This window comes from Rhinatrema bivittatum, chromosome 2 (genome assembly GCF_901001135.1).
Source record: "Rhinatrema bivittatum chromosome 2, aRhiBiv1.1, whole genome shotgun sequence".
Lineage (NCBI taxonomy): Eukaryota > Metazoa > Chordata > Amphibia > Gymnophiona > Rhinatrematidae > Rhinatrema > Rhinatrema bivittatum.
Window position 1 is genome coordinate 123,382,821 of NC_042616.1, and position 20,951 is coordinate 123,403,771.

A 20,951-nucleotide genomic window follows, 5' to 3' on the forward strand; every position below is an offset into this window, starting at 1 on the left:
ATTAGTCTCCTGTTCCTCACACATGACAAATAAGTAAGCAACATGTTGAGCCTGCTGATTCTTGTGAGAAGTCACTAAAGATCTCAACACTTCATGTTGTTTCTCTAAATAAACTTGCTATCATGGGTCACATCTCATTCTAGATCCAACAACTGCTGCAAATTCTGGTAAGAAGTTGATTGCCTTACAGGAACCTCTCTGTCTAGGGCATTGCCTATATTTTAGTCTGACTCAGATGAAGCAAGAGAGGAAAGGTCCATTTCAGCCTCTTAATATGGTGGTTGTAGTGTTGTGTCATCCTCCCTTTGTAACCCCAAGTCCATCCCTAGGGTAGAGTGAATCAGGGCAACCATTTGGGCTCCAAGCATTGGGGGTCCCAGCACATTGGTAAGCAGGTACTTCTCAACCAGTCTATCACCCACCCAGCCCACTCGCAGCAGCTGTATTGCAATAGTGGAGGCCTCTTCGCCCCTCCTCCAACAAAGCTGTTGTCCCTCTAACCCTGCCTTCTCCCCAGTGTGATTCTCTGCTCCCCCCCCTCCCTCCTATTGACAGGAGGAGAGTAGCGGCTCTTAGCTGCGTCTGTCTCCGCATCTGTTGACTTTGAGCTGAAATCTAAAATGTGCCGGGCCACATGGTCTCACAGGATCTCCTGGCACCACACATTCATACTTCAAGGTGAAGCCAGCAGATGAAAATGCAGTCACACTGCTCTCTTCCTACTGGCAAAAAGAAGCAGAAGAGGGTCATGTTGGGGGGGGGGGGGGGAGAGGGATGAGGAAAAGGGCAGGGGAAGTTGTTGCTTATACCTCAGCATAGCAAGCATTTAACTAAATGCAAATGTTAAGATTGCCCCACACAGGCTGATTTACCCTGGGACCTGCACCTCTATCTGTGGTGTGAGGAACGGTGAGTGCCTTGCAGGGCATAGGTCTTGTGCAACAGATTAAGGACACCTAGGGAGTGAAGGAAGTGATCAGAAAATATGGGAAATCCCATCATCAACCTCAATAATGTCTTCTGTGGCATCTTCTGACTTGGTAAATCATGGATTTGAGATTTGTAGTGGGGAAAGGGAGGAAATTGGATCCCAGGTCTGTGGGAGTGTGTCCTTTTTTTTGTGTCTCTTTTTGTGCATGTCATTATTTTAGTAAACACGAGTTAAAGTGGAATTGATTGGTCACGTGCATTATTTTTGAAAAATTACCTGCAGTAACCTTCCAGAATAGTATATAGGCCCATGGATGTCACGTCAATGCTATTTACAGTAGCATGAATGTGATTCTATGTCTGCGGTTTTGTAACATTGTCAGTGATCCAAAAGTATTCCCCATTGAGCTATGGGAAATGTGAGACTAACCCTTCCACTGAGGCCTCTCGTTTCCTTGAGATGAAAGCTAGGCTTGTAGGCCTTCCTCTCCTTTCTGTACCTAGTGAGTTGATTTCTGGTAGCCTTTGGAGTATCAGTATCTCTCTGGTCCCTAGATACTGAGGCTTGCCTGTAGTCCTAGATACTGCAAGCAGTGGGCTTTTTTTTTTTTTTTTTGAAATGATGAAGCCCCTGCAGCCCTACTCATTCTCTCAGGAAATGGGATCGGTATCCATTTCTTCTGCCTTTCGCATTATGTGCTAGAACAGAAGGTGTGGTGTGTGATGATTCCTCTTATAAAGACTCAGTATATGGCGATCTGCTGAAATGTGTTAATTATTTCATGAGAAGCTCGGTGCCAGCCTCAACACTTGAGACTGAGATCTTCTTAACTACTTCTTTTTAGTTCTCCTGATTGTCCAAAAATCCTTACAGTTCTTTTCATAGAAGGTGCTTAATTAGCCTCTGCTGTGTGGAAACATACTTTTTCTGCATTTTCCTGTATATGTTTTTTCTTGTCTTCATTTCCCTTCACATTTTCTGCTTTAAAACTGGTGAGCTGTGTGTGCCCTATTTTACTAATGCTGGCTTTTACTGGACTCATGTTGGTGGGGATATCCCCATTGACTACTCTGGAGCTAGGGCAGATAAATATTTCGGAGTGTTTGCAAATGAAGTGGAGTGGGAACTGAAGTGTGTGCGGGTAGGCAGTTTTGACTTTTTGCCCTTAGACATCATGGCCCATGTATGTTCAATGTGGATTCCCCATCTTTTTCTATAGGGGGGGCCGTTGTCACCAGAACAACATGTCATGACTGATACAGAGAAGTGAAGCAATGAATGCATTCCATGACTCAGAGCTGGATGGCCCCAAAGTGCCTCATTAAACATTAACTTTTGCCCTGTCCATGCTCCTGCACAGCCTCTCGTTCTAGCTTTGAATAGCAAACAATTTTATTCGCCAGCCTGCTTGAATATCTGTTTGCCTCAGCCTGTTTTCCAACTCCTAAAGGCGTGAATCAGCCACTTAGTGCAGCAGACCCTGCTTTCCTATGTTATGAGTAATTGAATCACTGACATGTCTAGCTACAGCTTGATAAATCTTGAAATAGCATAAAAATACTGCATGCGTGCGCTTGACGTGTTGAGGCAGACTCCATGTGAAGTAGTGATCAGGTGACCTGACATTTTTATGATTAAATAACTTGTCCTTTCAGTCCCATTTATTCCAGCCAGTGACAATTTTCAGAACTCAAAACTGTATCCCAGTTGCTAGTTTCGGGGGAAGGTTAGTGTGTCAGCATTGATATTGGGTTTCTGCTAGCGCTGCTGCCCATAATCACGCAGTTTACCCTGCCTACACTAACAGCAGCACTTTTACTGCTGCACCTGTGTCAACACTACTCAGAGTGAGTCCCTCACCCCCGGGCACATGTACGAATTGCCTTTCACATTTAGTTTGTCAAAAAGGCATAGGTCACATCTGGCAGAGTTACTGAGTCACTGGTCTAGGAATCTAAAACCACTGCACTGAATTCAAATCTGCCAGCAGTCTATAGCACTTCACCAATAAAAAGGCTGTCATCCTGGAAATGCAAAGACTTAAGCTTGAAGGGACTATAATTATTTCTCTGGGGCTCTGTCAAGAATTCTACAACTTACACTTTTATTGTTCCCACATGACTTCATATTTGTCATATATTTTTACAGCAAATGCACATTTTCAAATTGCCCTGTAGAACTGGAGGTAATGGAATATATGTGAATTAGATCCCTTTACATGCTAACAGTTGCTATGTAAAGCAGCTGGATGAATGTTTTATGCAGAGATTATGCTTTTTGTTTTTGTCTTTGTCATGTAGGACCTGAGTGTTCCAGAAACTTTACTGCACCCACTGGCGTGATCAAGTCTCCAGGGTTCCCTGAGAAATACCCCAATGGCCTGGAATGTACTTACATTATCTTTGCACCCAAGATGCTGGAGATCATACTGGAGTTTGAAAGCTTTGATCTAGAACCAGACTCTAATCCTCCAGGCGGAGTGTTCTGTCGCTATGACCGATTGGAGATTTGGGATGGATTCCCTGGAGGTAAGAGGAATAGCCTATAAGAAATGGGCTTGTATTTCCCTGTTGAGTGTGTTAAAAATACCTAACACCATGCTGCAATTAATCAGATCATCAAAGCACCATCCTGCATCCTTTTCACAGAGCAAAGAAAACATGAGGAGGACAATGGGAATAAACAAAGTACAATCCTCTAGCACAGCGTGGTACACAAAAGTCCCACTGATTATACCAGTGGCTCTTGGTCCTGAAAGAACTTTTCATAGAGCAAAGCCCAGCAACAGAGGGACAGCGGGTAAATTCAGTCCCATGTTCAGTGCTTAGCTCTGCAGCAGTTCCACTCACAAACTGTGACCACCCCGGGCTCGGGATTAAAAAGGACAGAAGAGTGAATAAAAAAACATGAAACCACTATTCCGTTGCACATAAAGGGTGCTGCACATAACCATTGCTGACAGCTCCGTAGCAGCATGAAAGGGGGAAACAGGGGGGACCACCCCAGTATCGTGGGACATTTTCATAGTGATACCAGTTGAGAAATGGAATAAAGAAAAATATTCAATGTATACTTTTATGCAGCCCTTGCTCTTTTTCAGCATGAGACTGCACTACCCTCATTTCATATGAACTGGATTCTTGTATGTTGCTTGTTACAGGAATCAAAGTCCTCCTACAGCAAAAACCTTGATGGCTCTCAGTCAATTTGTTATTAACTGGGATCAGTAGGTATCAAGCATGTATACAAGGCCTGATAGTGCCACCCTAGGCACCCGTTTGTAAAGTACTATCCAGCTGGAGCTCTTTCTTGTGTAGTTAGGATGGTCATGTATGAAGTCATTTCTCTGATGACCTTGACTCAGAAAATTATACATTCTAAGCTTCATATGCCATTATTACTGCACCGTAGCTGTATAAATGAAATTGAGCATAAAATAGCAGAATATCACAAAGCAAGCATACTTATTGTTCAGCAGCAATCATGCCTGTAACTGCTTTCATTTCAACCAGTGGGTTTCCAGCTATTTCACTGGAGGTAACGTGATCCTGTGACCAAAGGCATATATGGCTAGGAGATTGTAAGGCTTAACTTTTACAAAGTGATTTTTGTCATCACAGGTTTATAGTACCTGTCTGACAGGGATATCAAATATCGTGGAATTTAAAGGCTGAGTTTGAGCTTATTTGCTGGCAAATCACCTAGAGCTTGGCAGTATTAGGAGTCATACAAGAAACGATATGCAACCAACAAACTGGGAATGTAACATGCAGCAGCGTTCTTTACTTATGGCACGAGTACTTGGGAAACAATGTCTTTTTCCAGATGGTAGTGAAGACAAACATTTCTCTGTTCTTTTTGCAAAATAGTTTTTTCTGCATTTTAGAATATTTTTACTCAGATGATATATAGCAAGAGAAGGATTAAGAAAATGATAATAAATCTAGAACCGTGGCAACATTTCATTACAACAGAAAATATGCTTTTATTTATAAAATAGAGGGTGTACCTTTACCTTTCTATCTATATTTATCTCTGAAAGATTGATTATTATTAAGTGGTCTAATTCAGTAATGGAGTTAAATGGAAGATTACTTAAAGAGTTTGCCAACTTGTCTACATTTAATCCAGTCCTTGGAAATACCATATGGGGAGAGAATGATATTATAAAACTTGTCTAGCCTATGGGCTGAGAAATCCTGAAATCAGGGTGGCTAGCAAGATAAGGACTCAGCTATGCCCAAGTTATAGAGCAGAAACGCAATCATGGCTTCATAACCTTCATTAAATTGCTATTAGTTAATTTTTTGGGCAGAAAAAGGGTACTGGCAGTTTCCTTCTGCTCCTTTGGCTTGCAGGTCACCATGTGGTGCTTCCCCTCCTATGTGGTGTACTACAAGGCTCCATCTTGCCAACCACACTTGCCTCCACTTGTCAAACAAATTAGAGATTTCTAGATCCCCTTTCATTCCTACATAAAAGATATTCAGCTACTGTGCCCCCTGGGCTCAGACCCTGACCAGCCAAAACAAAGGGAGTGGAGGAGTAGCCTAGTGGTTAGAGTAGTGGGCTACCAACCCATGAAGCCATGGTTCAAAACCCATTGCCTCTCCTAGTGACCTGGAGCAAGTCACTTTGCCCACCATTGCCTCACATACAAAATAGAGATTATAAACCGTCTGGGGAATAGGGAATAAACCTACAGTACCTGAATGTAATCCACGTTGAAGTGCTGAAAAGTGGAATGTTCTGTAATTAAATAAGCAAATGATTTAAGATGATCTCAGACTGGCTGCTTCTTGTAAGTAAAGTTAAATCCGCAAAAGATGTAAGTGCTATATGAATCAGATAGACTGGCCATACCCATATCCATTATAAAGTAACTGTAGAAGGTGCTACTGTGCCCTTCAGCCACCAAGTCCAAAGCCTAGGTTTCTAATTGAATTTCAAACTCACCACTGAGGCTCAAATATTATCTGTCACAAAGTCAGCTTTTTAACAACTACAGAAACTCAGGACTAGTTGCAATAGTCCTGACTGGGTAAACTCCAGTCAGGATTATTGCAACTCCTTCCACCTTGATCTCCCCCAAAAAAACCTAAATCACTACCTGCAGGTCATTCAAAACACAGCAGCGCATTGCCTCCTCAACACTAGCAAGTTCAACTGGGTCACTCCACGCTTAAAAACCTCACACTAGCTCCCTTTCCCTTATTGCAACAATTTCAAACTTCTGGTCTTGGCTTTCAAGACACTCAAGGGCTTGGCACTGCTCTACTTAGATAACTTGACTCTCCTGTACACTCCCTCCCACCCACTGGTCACATTGCCACACTCTAGTCTGGTAGTACTAGCCCCCAAAGAAATACGACTCTCCAGCATGAGAAAAAAGACCTTTTTAGATTTGACACCCCACCCCCCCTCTGGAACTCGCTACCACTGGCTTGCCCATGATCTACTGACCTTCAGGAAGAAACTAAAGACATGGCTATTTATTGAAGTGTTTAGACCATATATATATTTGATTATTTATTTTAAAAATATGTAATCCTCGCCCTCCAACGTTCAGGGCTGGGTAGCTGAATCATCTTGGATGTTCTTCTCCACTGAACCATGCTTACTCTACAACGTTTGCTGCCCAAATTGTGTTTCTGATCTCAGCCCACATTGTATGTTAGGCTGGCTCCTACAATCCCTTTCCCCTGGCACTGTCCATACAGCCTAAAAGCTACTCCCCTTCCCACCCCCAATCTCCTATTTATAAGCTTCACCCCCTGGTTCTCCTACCTCACCCATCCCCAATTTTGTGTGGGATGGGTGAGGTAGGAGAAATATTGACATATTGTTGAAATATGTCTATGATTTTAAATTATCTTGCTGTTTTCGATGTCTACTGCTCATTGCTAAATGGTTGCTATCACTTTGTGGCTGTGTCGTATGCTCATTGTAACCCTCCCATCTCAATTATGAAATTTTTCACCAATTTACATTACTGCCTATTAATGGCCTATCCATCTGTAACACTCTTCCAAACTCAATTACTGGAAGAACGTGAAGCAAATAAATGATGATGATGATGAGTCTTCATGTTCATCTATCCAGAGATTTGTCTCTTATTTCATCTTCCCCTTCTAGTTCGTGTGGCTCGGGCATCATAGACCCAGTTCTTAGCCAGGGCCCATGGACCAGGACATCCCTAATCCTGTAATCCTGGGCTCTACATCTGACCAAGAGGTGATGCTGTTGGACAATGACTGGTAATCCTTGCCTCCTCTAGGGGCTGTGAATTCTGCCCCCACACTATCCTCACCACTAGCTGATCTGGGGAGTGGAAGATCTGGCCCAGGAACTGAAGCCAGGTCCTCCGCACGAAAGTCCTTAGCACTGGCCATAAGAACATAAAAACATGCCATACTGGGTCAGACCAAGGGTCCATCAAGCCCAGCATCCTGTTTCCAACAGTGGCCAATCCAGGCCATAAGAACCTGGCAAGTGCCCCAAAACTAAGTCTATTCCATGTTACCATTGCTAATGGCAGTGGCTATTCTCTAGGTGAACTTAATAGCAGGTAATGGACTTCTCCTCCAAGAACTTATCCAATCCTTTTTTAAACACATCTATACTAACTGCACTAACCACATCCTCTGGCAACAAATTCCAGAGTTTAATTGTGCGTTGAGTAAAAAAGAACTTTCTCCGATTAGTTTTAAATGTGCCACATGCTAACTTCATAGAGTGCCCCCTAGTCTTTCTATTATCCGAAAGAGTAAATAACCTATTCACAATTCTAAAACCACTCATTTTGAAGCCTGTGATCAAAGATATAATATTTTAAATGCACAATTGTAAGACATCCTACTTTTGAAATGCAGTGAAAATGATTTTCTATGTCTCTTTCTCCTTCTGGGCTTCAGTTTCTTGCTGCACCTCTCAGAAACTATCATGTTGATGATGAGATGAGGCTCAAGGCCAAGGCTTCATTTACTGTAGCTAGCAGTTTTGGTACCTATAGTCCACACAACTGCAGTTTTCCTCAAGAACCACATCAGTCTTCCAGATTTCAGTGCAAGCATACCCTTAATCTAGCCAGCAAGTGTCATTGTAAAACAAGGAGACAAATGCCAGGTCTACAAATGCCATCTCCAGAAATGCTCCCCACGCAGGAAGTATTTTTGGCTATTTATGACAATAGTCAGTTTCATAACTGAATGCCAGTATAAGCTTCATTTTGTCATGATGCACTTCTCAAAAGTTTCTAGCCTTCAGGCCTCAGCCTCATATTTATAGAACCCCCATTTCATTTCATTTCATGTATTACAACTTTCTAACTCGCTTGTAAAGTACGTTACCCAAGTGATGGTAGAAAATCTAAAACAATTATAAACTTTAAATTGTGCACAGTTATAGCACAGATGTTCCATTCAAGCAGAAACATCTAACAGCGAGATGATTTGTGCAATGGATGGTCATCCCTCTAAAATTGTCCTTTAAAGCAATACTTCAACATGTTGAAATGCTTCTCATAGAGCAAATAATCACGGTCACTAGTCTCCTGTGATTTTGCAGCTGTGGAAAGGGCCGCAAAATTTGGCCTTTGCCATGGATTTGGCCAAGTCCGGCCAGATTGCTGCAGGAGACCAGCGATCTTCTAAAAAAAAAAATGCAATGGTGGCAGTGGGACAGCCTCTCCTCTCTCTTGCTTTTCTCCTGCCCGCCTGCTCAAAAGAGCATCACTGGTGGCAGTGTGAGAGGTGCAACTTTCACTTCTGCACTTTCACCCCCACCCCCAGATATCCTTACTTACCTGTTCATGAAGTTAAACAGGAGGAAGAGACAGGTGGCCTTGCAGCACCTCTACTGCCTCCTCCTCCTCCTCCTCTGCTGCTGGGAGTGAGCATTGCACTTTCAACCATGTGGCCATGTGGCCTAAAGCAGGGGAGGAGAGGAAGGAGGCACCAGAGGCATTGTAAGGCCACCCATCTCCTCCTACTGTTTAACTTCATGAGCAGGCGAGTGGGGGGATCCAGGGGCACAGAGGGAGTTACCTGTGATCATGGGGGGAGGGGGAGAAATGGAAAGACTTGGGGATGATGGGATTGGGGGAAATGAAGTGAATCTACTAGGGATTGGGAAAGAGAGAGAGGGGCAGAATGAACTGGGAATGGGAGGGAAGAGAGGGAGAGACGGAGTGAACTAAGGATGGGGTCGAGGGAGGGAGGAACAGAGTGAACTGAGGATGGGAGGGAGTAAACTGACTGGGGATTGGGGGTGGAGGTAGGGAGGGACAGAGTGGGAAGATAGGGAGGGATCCTATTAGGGGGAGGAGAGGGAGGGAAAGAGCGAACTGGAAATTGGGGTGAGGAAGGGAGTGAAGTGAGGACTGTGGGGGAAGGGAGCTGGTGAACACTGGGAGGGAGAGAGGGATGGGATGAAGGTAGGAGTGTACCAGGGTGAATGAGGGATTCATGGGGGGAAGGGAGTGAACCAAGTTTTATGAGGGGTTCCTGGAGGGTGGAGTGAACAAGAATGAGTGATGTAATCAGGTGGAGGAGAGGAAATTAAAGAGAGTGAGGGATCAAAGGGGCTTTGGAAGGGGGGATAACGGAAAGAGGGGATAGAGATGTGATTTGGGGGCTGTGACTTCCTTCCCCATTCTTTTCCAATCTTCCCTCCTCCTCCTCCATCCTCCTCCCTAGTCCACCCTCTTTCCTCCTTCTCTTCCCAATCCTAGTCTTCCCACCTTTTCCACCCCATTCCCAATACTCCCTTGCTTCCCCCTTCACGTCTCTGATTCTCCCTCCTCCATCCCAACTCCTGACCTCTTTTCTCCCTGACCTTCTTTCCTTCCTTCCTTCCTTCCCTTTCCTTATCCTCCCTGAATCTCCCATCCTCTTTTTTCTCCTTCTTCCCTTCTTCATCCCTTATCTCTTTACCCCTCCTGCCTAAGATTCCTTCTTCGTTTCCCTCGTCTGTGATCTCCTCTCTTCCTATTCCCAGATCCCTTACCATGCTTCCTCCCCAGCCCCAATCACTAAGATCCTGTTTTCTATAGTTACCAAATTAACTGGACACACAGAAATGTCAGAAAACGAGGTTATTTTTATAAAGTTAAAAAAAATTGCTGTTTAAATAGCAAATATATGCAAAATTATACAAATTTGTTACATAATTGCCATGGAATGTTGAAAATCTGTCACAGAATTTCCCAACTCTTGCCACAGAGCCTTGAAAATTCGGCCACAGCAAATCGAGGGCTCTGTTTATAATACTAAAACTATAGTACTAGACAGGCACCCTTTCAAAAAAGAAAAATTGTAAATGAAAAGTTATTTTATTCTTAATTCAGGATCTGTTGCTCGTCTTAATTTAAGAGCTAATGCATGCTCAGGAACTCCCTGTCATCCTATAGCTGATAAGATCCATAGGAGGTCAGAGAGGATCTGGGAGCACGGAATCTGGGTCTGGTTTACATATTATGTAGACTTTAACTGCTATGCTATTTCCGTACTATATTTTAACAGCGTACACTCTTGGAGAAGAATTTCATCCTAGTCAGATGATGAGGTGCTACTTTAAACTCCAAATGTGAATGAAAGCTCAGTCAACAAACAAGTCCACCACCACAATGCCAATATTTTTCTAAAGAGGTGATTTATTGAATAAAGAAAATCTCTGAGTCAACACAAAGAACAATTAACAATGTGACTTAGCAGCATCGCAATTCCACCCACATTTCAACACTACCATTGGCCTGCTTTCTTGGGAAGCAGGACCGCGGCATCTGATAAATCAGTTTTATATATTTAGAAATGTCTGGCTGACCCTGGCTTCCAGACTACAATGAACTGTCTCCTCAATATGCCTGCCAAAACCAGAAGCACAACGCCTACAGGACTGAGATGGGATATTTGTTTTCATTAATGTTTGAGAGATTTTGAAGATAGCTTTTAAGGAAACAGAAAAAGTAAAAATGGAGGTTTCTTTGCACAAATTCCAATTGGCAAATTCATGACTTTCAAACTTCTGTAAAAAAAAAAAAACCAAACAACAAAGGGGAGCCAGAACATAACCCACTAATAACAAAGAAGCTAATGATATTCTATACAAAATATTAATAAAAAGGGTTAACTTATTAACTAGCAAAGATTTTTATTAGATTTGATTAACACATGATTATTTATAAACAAGTAACAAAATAGAAACTATTGTGACAGAATCCATCTGTGACCTGAGCCAGACACCTGCTCGGTCTCTTAAAACAAAAGCTTGGCCAGCACTTGCAAAAAACAGTATCTTTATTGTTATTTTAATGTCTGTCCCTTCACTAATGATGATACCATGACCCTGAGGGCTAGGACACTCCAAAAATGTACACAAAGGGGTAGATTTTCAAAGGGTTACGCGCGTAAGATACGCGCATAACCCCCGAAAAACTACCCCTGCGTGTGCCTTAGCGTGCACAAGCCCTGGGACACGCGTATGTCCCGGGGCTTTGAAAAAGGGGCGGGCCGGGGGTGGGGCCACGGTCCGGGGCGTGGCTGCGGCCCAGGGGCTGTACGGGGGCGTGGCTGAGTGCCCCGACACAGCGGCCTGTGTCGGGGCCTGGCGCGCAGGCAGCCAGCTGGTGTGAGCAAGTTATGCCTGCCAGAGGCAGGCGTAACTCAACGAAATAAGGTGGGGGTTTTAGGTAGGGCTGGGGGGGGTGGGTTACACAGGGGAAGGGAGGGAAAGTGGGGAAAGGTGGGGAGGACCAAAAAAAAAGTTCCCCCCAAGGCCGATTTTGGAGCGGCCTTAGAGGGAACTGGGAAAGCCATCGGGCCTCCCCCAGGGCTCGGCACGCGCAAGGTGCACAAGTGTGCACCCCCTTGCGCACGCCGACCCTGGATTTATAACATACGCGCGGCAGCGTGCGCATGTTATAAAATCGGGTGTACAATTGTGCACGCGGGTAGCTCGGCAGCGCGGGCAAGCCCCGGCACGAGCGTATGTCCTGGGGCTTTCGAAAATGGGCGGCTTGGGGACGGGGCCGGGGGCATGGTGGCAGTTCAGGGGCGGGCCGGGGGCATTCCCAAGTCCTCTGGCACATCAGCCATGCCGGAGGTTAACGCGCCAGCAGGCCGCCGGCGAGTGCAAGTTACGCCTGCCAGAGGCATAACTCCATCGAATAAGGTAGGGGGGGCGGGATTTAGGTAGGGCCGTGGGGTGGGTTAGATAGGGGAAAGGTGGGGGGATCCAAAAAAAAGTTCCCTACAAGGTCGCTCCGATTTCGGAACGGCCTTGGAGGGAACGGGAAAGCCATTGGGGCTCCCCTTGGGCTCGGTGCATGCAAGGTGCACAAGTCTTCACCCCCTTGTGCACGCCAACCCTGGATTTTACAACATGCGCGCGGCAGCACACGCACATTATCAAATCGGGTGCACATTTGTGCTCGCCGGGTAGCGAGCACAAATGTATCCCCCGCACGTAAAATTTAAAATCGGCCCCAAAGCGTTTAAACACAGTCTGCATAAACTTGATGCAGCAACAATCATGCCTTAGCAGCAGGTTGTCCAATTCTCTTAGTGGAACATTTCCTTCCTGAAGTGGTAGCTCTAAGCCTATCACTATCTCCTCTGTCCAGGCTCTACTTATTTGCAACAGGTTCTCCAGTCCTCTTAGCAGAATAATCCCCACTCGGAGTGCCAACTCTGGGCCTACACAATTTCCTCTGACTGGCTTCTGCTTCTCTGGCAGCTTTTGTCTCTCTGGCAGTTTCCTCTCCCGTGAGAGACTCAGTGCTCTCTAAATAAATCTTTTCTCAATTTCTTTTTCCTCTGCCATCAGTTTTTCCTTTCTGACTAGGCCATGTCTTTCAGGCCTACAAACCAGAAACCTTCTGTTTTCTGTTCTCTCTTTCTTAAAGTAGTATTTCTTCTTTTTTTGTCTTCACTTCTTCCTTTCTTTTCCAATTCCTTCTTCTTCTTTTTTCTTTTCATGTCTTTGCGGCACCCTCTGCTTCTTTGGCTGGCTACTTTTGCTCTATCTTTGCAGTCTGGACAGTTTTTGGTTGTGTGAAGCATAGATATCTTCACAACCATCTTAAAATATTCCACTGATGGTAAAAGTCATGTAAAACTGTATTCTTCAGGTTGCCTTTGTATAATACATCTGTGACTTCTACTTCACCTATGTCCTGTTTTCAAGTTAACATAACGTTTTGTACACTCTAGTTCTAACACTGAGGAAGACATTCAGGATGTGGTTTTCTATAACTGTTTAACCCCTCAAAGTCCGAAAGTGGAAACAGCATTTGTACTGACATGACAAATTTCCACCCACACTCTTTTTTTTATTTTCCTAGAAATGAACAAACGTTGTAGCTTATTAAACAAAATGTATGTACCCTATATATATATATTTGAAAATATTTATAGGACCTTCATATCACGGGCTGATACATCATAAAGCTCATTGAGCAATGAATTCATTGCCATGCCCATTATATTTATTTATTTATTTATTTAACATTTTTTTGTATACCGTCGCTCAAGGTCCATCGAAACGGTTCACAACAGGTTAAAAAATACAATTATCCTAATACCTAAAATACATTGTAAACTTCTAAAATATACATAACAAGAAAATAAAATATTTCCTAACTAAAACTATAACATACCTAAAATCAATTCATGTCCTAAAACCCTTCAGATTGTACATCAAAGACCCTATCATGATTAAAAATAGTTAAAACGATGGACGAGGGGATTTTTAAGATGGCCGCCGCGTGAAAGGTCGGTGAAACGCTCTCTCCTCGAATTCTTTGAAAAATTTTCTTCTTGAAAAATGCCACATTCAAAAAGAAAAGCCAAGCTCAGAGAAAGTGTGGCCTCATCATCGCCGATCTCTGAAGGTGGCCAAACGAGGATAGAGACTTTTTTCGCCACTGACGCAACAAGACAACTGCCGGTAGAGGTGGCCGCTGCAAACGCCGACATGGGGCTGATGTCGACCTTGCTGGCCGAGGAGATCACACTAAGTCCCGGTGCTCCGATAACCCCCCCCCTCCCAGGTCCCGTCAGAGGCTGTGTTAGCTGGGGTAAGTCCTCAAGAGTTACATATACTACCTGGAAATAATACTAATTTTGACAAACTGAATTTGAGTAGCTTACCCAGAACCAGCGAAGACAAGGAAAAGAGAGCTATCCAGGAGGTTGTGAGAGGGAATACGACAGGAGGGGGAGAACTGGTTCAGAAACAGCTTTTGGAAAGTTATACACCCAATGGAGTCCCTGTGGCATGCTATGAAGGGGTTGGAAAGAGCGGTTATAAACCTGACTAATATTACTTTGGAATCAAACAGTAAAAATTGAAAGAACTATGACTGAGCAGATTAATAAGTTGCAAGTGATGGAGCAACATATGGATAAAGTGGAAAAAATTCAAGCTGAGATTCTGAGAGTGGAAGACATAAATGTGAAGAAGCTTGAAAATGTTGAAAATCAAATAAAATACTTGAATCTGCAAGCATTGAATTTTCCATTTATAAAAGAGATCTCTGCTTATGAAATGTTAAAGGATTATATGATAAAAATTTTGAAAATACCTTCAGAAGGGTTATCTGTGATATCAAGAATGTATTATCTTCCGAATAAAGGAGAAAAAGTTAAAGAAATGAATCAGGAAGAAGAGAACCCTTTAAATCTGACTCAGATCTTAGAACTATCATTGGAATCTGAAGTTAAAAAGCAAATGACATTATTTTTTTTATGTACCTTTTCAGCAGATAGAGACCTGATTCTAAAGAGATTTATGCGAAACAGGGAGGAAGTTTATTATGGGAAAAAGATTTGGATTTATCCAGACACATCCCGTATTACTCAGGAGAGACGTAAGAAATTTCTGTCTCTGAGGCCCGAAGTAGTTGCAAGGGGCTCCGGTTTTAGCCTGAGGTATCCTAGTATGTGTATCGTTAAACATCTGAATGCGAAGTATATTTTTTTTGAACTTGTTCAATTACAGAAGTTCCTTGAACCAAGTAGCCCCCCAAATCTGGAGTAATCGTAGCATTAAATGAAATGTCTTATTGCATTCATGTTATGGCCTAATATTATAGTGAAAAGAATGTTTTCTTGATTTCTTGTAAACCGTCAATGTAAACCCCTTCAGGATTGCTTAGAATAGTAGATGAGAACTTTGTTGATTTAAACTGAGTAAGTAATGAAAAGTTTATGATAGTGAATTTAATTTGTGTATATAAATCTACGCAATGTAAAATGTTTACTTGATGTGAATATTGAAAACTAATAAATATTAAATTAAAAAAAATAGTTAAAACACACGTTATTACAATCTAAAAAAAACCTCAAATAAAGTCTAAAAGTGACTACAAATCTAGTAACACAAAGATCTTTCTCTATGAGCGTCTGTGCTTAAAATTCTTTGCAAGCAGCCTAGATTGTCTTAAGGCTGACTCGAATAAGCTTTACTAAAAAAACCAGGTCTTAAGCTCTCGCTTAAACTTTTTAAGATTTGGCTCTAACCTCAAGGCTACTGGAAGCGAATTCCAAATTCCCGGGCCTGCTACGGACAATGCTCTATCCCTCACCTGGTTAAGATGAGCCGACTGGACATTTGGTAAAGTTAGGAGACCCTTATTTGCTGAACGCAAATTTCTCTGCGGGACATGTAATTTTATTGCTGCGTTTAGCCAATCTACCTGGTCAGCGAAAATCAACTTAAGCAGAATACACATAGCCTTAAATTTGATTCGGTAATCGATCGGCAGCCAGTGTAACTTAATCAGGATCGGCATGATATGTTCATTATTTCTAGTCCCTGTTAAAATTCTGGCCGCCACATTCTGTAAGACCTGCAAAGGTCGAATTGTAGATGCTGGCAGTCCTAACAAAAGTGAGTTACAGTAATCTAAGCTTCCAAACACAAGTGTCTGCAAAACAGTGTGGAAATCATTTGTATCTAATAATGGTTTTAGCGGTCTGAGCATTAGCAATTTTGCATATCCCTCTCTCACCTTCGTTGAGATATGTCTCTTAAATGTGAATTCTGGATCAATTATAAATCCTAAATCCCTTATAGATTCTGAGAATTGTAAGATGATATTGTCGTGTAGATATACCTGGTTTATTTCTCTTAAAGTGGTCTTTCTTTCCAATATAATAATCTCAGTCTTTTCGACATTAAGAACAAGCCTCATCTGGCTAAGCAACTGTTTAATAGCCTTCATATATACTGATAAGAGCTTACATGTATCCTCTACTGAAGTTTCTATTGGCAGTAAAATGTGAATATCATCTGCGTATAAAAAATATTTCAGTCCAAGCCCTGACAACAACTGACAAATTGGCAACATATAAATGTTAAATAGAGGGGCTGACAATGAGGAGCCTTGTGGAACACCTGTGTCAAGGTTAAAATTGTTGGAGCATGTATTTTTCATTTAAACTTGAAAAAAACGGTTCGTTAGAAAAGATTCGAACCATTTTAACACAGTTGCATCTATTCCTATTTCCGTTAATCTCATAATTAAAAATTTATGATTAACGGTATCAAAGGCCGTGGATAAGTCCATTAAAATGAGCAAATACGCTTTCCCATGATCCATCCCTCTTAAAAACCGTGTCTGAAAGAGATAAAAGCAATGTTTCTGTGCTAAAATGACTTCTAAAACCAGATTGTGAGGGATATAAAATGTCATTAGAATCCAGATGACATGTTAATTGTTTTAAGACTATCTTTTCTACCATCTTTGCCAAAAAAGAAAGGTTCGAAACAGGACGATAATTGTTCAATATAGAAGGATCTAGGTTTTTCTTTTTAAGAATGGGATGCACAATTGCACCTTTCAGATTAGTTGGAAGATTTCCTTCTTTTAAACATGTATTAATAATTTTTGTGAGTACTGGCACCATCACCTCCGGGATTAATTTTAAATCTGCTCTACTAATGGAATCTAAAGGATGGCTTGCCGGCTTCATAGCTTTCAGCAGGGATTCAGTTTCCATTTCTGAAATATGGTCAAAGCTATCCCACTTGGGAAGGTCTTTAGTGTCAAGAGTTATTGTCTGTTGTGTATTGTCATCAAAATTGGCGAGTAACTTTTCTATTTTCTCTTTAAAGAAACCTGCCATTTCATTACACCGATCTTCATTAAGATCTCCCCCTGTTTGCTTTGAATCAGTGGTTAGTTTGGCCACTAAATTACATAATTCCTTATAGTTGTTGGAATATTTGTGAATCATAGGTCCTGTCTCCCTTGAAAACACGTCATTCATTTTTTTTTATCAAAAATTTTCTTTTGACATTTAAAAAGAATAAATCTGGTTACATGCCAAGCTGCAGGTAAAAAAACAAAACAAAACAATTTGTAGGCCTAATTGCCCATTCTCAGGCCCCCCACCCACCCAAGCTTGAGATATATGCTCCTGCTGGGCCAACCCTTCAGCATCCCCCCTCCTCTCACACCCCTTAAAATCAACTTAATAAAGAACATTTAAAGGGCCTGGTGCCAGCCTCCACCTCCGTCCACCATCTCCCCCAGTCCTGCGAAATGTTTCCTTCCTTCCTTGGGGCCTTTCCCCTCCCCTCCCCTCCCCCACCACACCCCACCCCCAATCCTCCCACCTTTATTCTGCTTCTTGCAGCAGCCTATCATGACCCAGCCTGGCGCTTCAATGATTGCTAGAGAGCCACTCGGGAAGTGCATGCTGTCAGACCAGCTCCATAGAAGTGCTACGCTCGCTGGAGGCATTTGCATACCATTGAAGAGCCAGGCTGCTACTGCCATCAAGGCCGAAGATAAAGCAGATTAACGATCAGAGGAGGGTGGGGGGATAAAGGAAGGGAGGGGGCCCCAGGAAGGATAATTTTTACAGAACTAGGGTGCAGGTGGGGGGCAGGAGTGAGGCCAACATGGGGCCCTTCATATCAAGGCTTCCCAAGCCTATCCTGGGTACCCCACAGCCAGTCGGGTTTTCAGGATATCCACAATGAATATGCGTGAGATAAATTTTCATATCATGGAGACTCGGTAAAGGTGAATTTATCTCACGCATATTCATTGTGGATATCCTGAAAACCCGACTGGCTGTGGGGTACCCAGGACAAGTTTCTTTATTAGGTTCCTAGGACAATGTTCCTTATTAGGTTTACTGTGAGGAGTACGAGAGAAGAGGGGGTGCCGCAAGGGTGGCCCTGAAACATTTTGAGCTTGGGAGGGCGGGTGGCTGTGAACTGTCATCTAAGCCTGTGACTTTTTTTTCTTTTTCTTTTACCTACAGTTCAGCACTTACCAGATAACTATCAACTTAAGTGGTGATTTTTAAAAGATATCTGATTAGGTTAAAAGCTATCCATCTATGGTTAGCTGGATAACTTTAATTGGGGTTCTTCCATGGGATATTTATCCCACTGAATCTCCTAGATAACTGGCTAACTGATTATTTTGAATATTGACCTCTTAGGTGCATGTTAATGTTTTAGCAGCATGTGCTAAAATGTTTTAGCACAAGTTTTATTAAGAACATAACAACATACGGAGTTGCCATCAAGCCCAGCATCCTGTTTCCAACAGTGACCAATCCAGAATACAAGTACCTGGCAAGTACCCAAACATTAAATAGATCCCAAGCTACTGATGCCAGTAATAGCAGAGACTATTCCCTAAGTCAACTTGATTAATAGCAGTTTATGGACTTCTCCTCTAGGAACTTGTCCAAACCTCTTTTAAACTCAGATAAGCTAACTGCCTTAACCACATCCTCTGGCAACACAATGGAAGAACCTTGAAAGGCAATTTCCAAATAGACTGAGTAATCACAAAGTACACAGAAACTTTTGGCATGCAGATTTCAAGCTAATTTTCAAAGAGAAGCTACCCAAGTAGTTTTCCTTTGAAAACTGGCATAAAGTGCATGCACTAAAAGCTCTTGCATACTTTGCTATTTTGTGTGAGTGGCTAAGGAAGGTACAATAGCATGCGCACCTTTGATAACCCCACCAGGTACGCTTACTGCTTCAATCCCCTGACCTAAGCACCCTCAGAGAAATGCCTCATTTCCTCTGCTAACGGTACATGTATCATGAAAGGTTCTGTGTACTGTTAGCAGGGCAGAGGAGAGCAGTATTTAAGACAGCACAATCTTGATGTGTTACTCATCAACATCATTATTTATATCATGCTTTTCCAGCAAAAAGGTTCAAAGCATGCAAAACAAGAGTATATACAAAGAATGTAATCTGCTTTGGAGTACTGAAAAAGCGGAATATAAACCAATCGAATGAATGAATAAATATATATATATATATATATATATATATATATATATATATATATACTGTATATAAATACACACACATGAGTGTCAGGTAAATAGGTCAAATTAGATTATAGCATGTATAGGTACATATGGTGGATAAATGTATGTATATGTACCAGTATCAAATAAATTTAATGGCAATAACTCAGATGGACTATGATTGCCTAGCTGGGATCATCTAAGACCTAGACTGTGGTTTAGATGATACAGGGCAAGGATTTTGTAGTTCCTTTGGCTTGCTGAAGGCTGCCACATATAGCCAGGTTTTCAGTTGCTTGCAGAAGGTGAAGATGCCTGGCGTAAGTTTGGAATCAAGATACCCTTCAATGCTTCATGAGATATATGTACATCTATTCAGGGTTCTATCCTATGTTATCTTGTTATACATTCTCCTGTTGTATTTATCATCGTTAATTTTAAATTGTAATCTTCATACATCGTTCTATGTAACATGTTGTTTCTGTATGTAAACCGGAGTGAAGGCAACTCTGCTATACCTCGGTATATAAAAAATGCTAAATAAATAAATAAATAAATAAATAAAGAGGTAGTACATACATTTCAGAAAGTAGGTGACAACCCTGCAAAGGTTTTCTGCTTGGTATTGGAGAACCACATTAGCTTGGAGGCTGGTTCCACCAGGTGGGCTTGAAAAGTATCATCTTATTGCAGCCTCTGGGTGTTGCTGTTGAATGCTGCCATCACTTCAGCTCTAGCCCTAGCCAGCATGAGGAGCAGGAAAGCGGCCTAAGAACTGAACCCTGGTCTTCTGCCTGGCTATGTGCAGCAGTGGCCACTGAGCCACTGGACCGGTTCCATGGATAGACCTACTAAAGAATTTTCATAAAGACACAAAACGAAAAGCTCTTTAATAAATTTGATCATATTTTCATAATGCCCATGGAATATGTCTATAGGTATAGGAACATGAAAGTTGCACCAGTTTTTTCAGGAAATTCACTACTCTTTATATAAATATCCTTATGCGGGAAGCTGTCCTTTCTATAAAGACCTCACTTCTAGCCATTTTCTTCCCTGTGACCATTAAACAATGGTAATATCACTTTTGAGAGTACAAGCAGTATCTGTGAAATATGCACATATAAAAAAATATAGGGGCGGATTTTAAAAGGCGCGCGAATAGCCTACTTTTGTTTGCGCTCCAGGCGCAAACAAAAGTACGCTGGATTTTAGTAGATACGCGCGGAGCCGCGCGTATCTGCTAAAAACCTGGATCGGCGCGCGCAAGGCTATGGATTTTGTATAGCCGGCGCGTGCCGAGCCGCGCAGCCTACCCCCGTTCCCTCCAAGGCCGCTCCGAAATCGGAGCGGCCTCGGAGGGAACTTTCCTTTGCCCTCCCCTCACCTTCCCCTCCCTTCCCCTACCTAACCCACCCACCCGGCCCTGTCTAAAACCCCCCCTTACCTTTGTCGGGGGATTTACACCTCCCGGAGGGAGACGTAAATCCCCGCGCGCCGGGCCGCAACCTGGGAGCGGGTACGGAGGGCGCGGCCACGCCCCCGGACCGCCCTGGGCCGTAGCCACGCCCCCGTACCCGCCCCCAAAACGCTGCCGACACGCCCCCGAAACGCCGCGACGACCGGGCCCGCCCCCGACACGCCCCCCTCAGAGAACCCCGGGACTTACGCGAGTCCCGGGGCTCTGCGCGCGCCGGGAGGCCTATGTAAAATAGGCCTCCCGGCGC

General features: G+C 42.9%; 1 protein-coding gene across 1 annotated transcript in view; it reads left to right on the forward strand.

Moving 5' to 3' along the window:
• The window catches only part of NRP1 (neuropilin 1), a 487,056-nt gene that overhangs the window by 116,498 nt on the left and 349,607 nt on the right, over positions 1–20,951 (forward strand). Inside the window, 1 exon segment of the mRNA XM_029587037.1 lies at positions 3,232–3,459. Coding sequence (XP_029442897.1) covers positions 3,232–3,459 — 228 coding nt within the window.